This window comes from Monopterus albus, unplaced genomic scaffold, assembly GCF_001952655.1.
Source record: "Monopterus albus unplaced genomic scaffold, M_albus_1.0 scaffold212.1, whole genome shotgun sequence".
NCBI classification, from domain to species: Eukaryota; Metazoa; Chordata; class Actinopteri; order Synbranchiformes; family Synbranchidae; genus Monopterus; species Monopterus albus.
Window position 1 is genome coordinate 1222579 of NW_018128092.1, and position 2724 is coordinate 1225302.

The 2724-nt window shown below is 42.2% G+C and overlaps 1 protein-coding gene across 1 annotated transcript in view; it reads left to right on the plus strand.

The window, feature by feature from the left end:
• The first annotated feature begins 2093 nt into the window (after positions 1–2093).
• LOC109970997 (putative protein TPRXL) overlaps positions 2094–2724 on the plus strand; it is a 3649-nt gene continuing 3018 nt past the window's right edge. Inside the window, exon 1 of the mRNA XM_020618980.1 lies at positions 2094–2133. Coding sequence (XP_020474636.1) covers positions 2094–2133 — 40 coding nt within the window. The remainder of the gene's footprint in view (positions 2134–2724) is intronic.

Sequence of the window (2724 nt, forward strand, 5' to 3'; positions counted from 1 at the left end):
GTGCTGGGGTTGTGGGTGGTCTTTGAGGATGGAGGCAGCTTTCCTACACACCCTGCAGTGGTAAATGCTCTGCAGAGAGGGCAGTGGAGTCCTAGTGATCTTCTCCACAGTCTTTACCACTCTCTGCAGGCGCTTGCGGTCCATAGCAGTAGTGCTGCCATACCAGACAATGATGCAGCTGGTCAAGATGCTCTCAATGATGCAGCTGTAGAAGTTGCAAAGGAGCCAGTTCCTCAGATCATTATCAAGGACCGTTTGACCACATCCTGCATTTGCTGTGCAGTAATAAATCAATGTCACAAAGTTAACAACCTGAGTGTTTAAAGAGCCCGTGGCTGTTCATTTTGCTCACTTCCAGCCATTTAATGTTTAATCTTGGGTACCACTAGATTATCTTGGCACCCATCATAACTCGAAATAGTTTGTAATAGTTTCAGAATCAGAGAGCCAGAAAGCCTCTTCTTTCAAACAAGAGGATAGTTTGTGAACACACACAACTCCTGCTGCTGGTGTTGTGTCACAAGTGGACAGCACAACGAGCCAGGATGGCATTATTTATGAATGTCTTCTCCATAGGGATAAACAACAGTATATGTACCGATGAAAAGAGATGTGTAACATTCTAAACAAAGCAGGTAACTGAGAAACCCCATATTTTAACTGGCATAATGCAGACATAGTAACTTCTCCAGCCTTACAACAATTCTCTCTAACGTTACAGAAACAAGGCATTAACAGACACACAATGTGGTTTTTTTAAACTTACAGTTAAGTCCCACTGGTTAGTGGAAACATCGCTCCCTTTCAAGTAGCTCCAAGGTTGGTAAATCAGCTGATCAGTCACCACTGTGGAGGCTTCACAGGGCTCCTAGGTTAGACCCGGTCGAGTCCCTGTACAGGAACATTCCCGGACATGCAGTAACCTCAGGCCCTGTATTTTTCTCCACATCTTCTGGTCACATCGCAGCAGCAGGAGGGGAAACAGATCCACAAAACCAGGTGCAGTCAAAAAATTTCGCTTTTACAACGACACTAGTGGATGTTTGTTATGTATTCATTGAAAACATACATAACAAACAAGGCAGTGTAACATTTTGCCAATATAGTGGCGCCACCAGTGGATGTCAGGCAAGCTCATGAACGGGTAACGTACTACTTTATTTTGTTAGAAAAAACGTCTCGTGAGTGAGAGTTTGTGAGACTAAACTGAGTTGCTTCTGCATAGAAATACTAGAACATACCTTCACCTCATTTTTTACGCTTTAAGTCATGTCTAAGGTGAGAATTCACCGTTGTAACGTTGTAGATAAGTCAGAAAACAAGGCTCATTCTTATTTTCAGTTGATGACACATTAATGAAAACACAGTTATGCATACTATATCCCCTTTCTGGTAATAAATCATTCTAGATCTTATAAACTGCACCTATTATTTATTTTATCTTTATTTCACAGGAAATCCTTTTGAGATTGAGATCTCTCTTTAATGGGAGACCATTCAGCACATACAACACAATAAAGCAAATTTCCATTCCTTTAAGAGAAACTTAATGCCACTTGTATTTACTTCTTTATCAACATAGTAAGAAATGTTATTATTATTATTATTTAATCTAAAAAACATTGAGTGCATTTTTTTGTGCATTACAAACAGAGAGGAGGCCACGGGAAATGAGGGAGGGGGAGATACAATAAAGGTCAGTGGCTGGCGCCTTGGAGCCCAGACCACAGGGACGCCAGCGGAAACATCCGATGAGTTGCATTAAGCGCACACGCTCCTGGTTGGATCTTTATATGTGAAAACAACAGCTTTTGAATTTGGAGAAAGTAACCTGCTCTGACATCTTTTCCTTTTTACTGCATCTTCCTTTCTTATGTTTCCTGATAAAATAGGATGTTTGGGTAGGACAATAACATGGGAATGCACCAGTCAGGGGTGGAAGCTAGCGCGATATCAGACAGGAAGTTTTAGACATGTGTCAATGTCAAGTCATAACAAAAGTACAAGGCAAAGTACAAGGTTTCTGGTCAGACAGAGGAATGAAGTGATAGAGACACTTCTCCTGTGCTTTCTCCATCAGGAACAAACTCGGGATGAAACTCCACCACGTTCTGTTCCTCTGCTTCACATCAGGTGAGGACTGATCACCTGTCTCTGTCTCTTTGATGCTGCAGTGTTAGTGTATATTTGTTTTTCACTTGCTGTCTTCCTCAGACGTCCTGCTGCTCTCGGATGTGTTCTGTTACCACTTTCTGCTGCAGTACTTCCACAGTCTAATCTACCCACTGCAATTTAATCCAATCTTTTTTGACTTATCCATTATTTGTTCTTGCATAATTATGTGACTAAAGTTAGAAAGTACAGTATGTCTGCAACACAGGAGGTACTGACCTTCAGTATTCCCTGTTCATGCCTCCACCAGCACTGTGGGATGGAAACACCATCAGTGCAAAACGCAACATTTTTACAGGAGCTGAAGGAGGAAGTGGCACAGTCAGATGCCACTTCACAACATCTGGAAGCGGAAAGTTCTTCTGTAAAGAAGAATGTAGAGAAGAAAACATTCTCGTTAAAACAGATGGCATCAGCGCTAGCAGAGGCAGATACAGCATTAAATATACAGGTGGATCTTCTGGAAGAGGATCTGTGTCTGTGACCATCAGAAATCTGACCCAGTCTGACTCAGGATGGTACACGTGTGCTGTGGGCACATCTCTGGTCCCA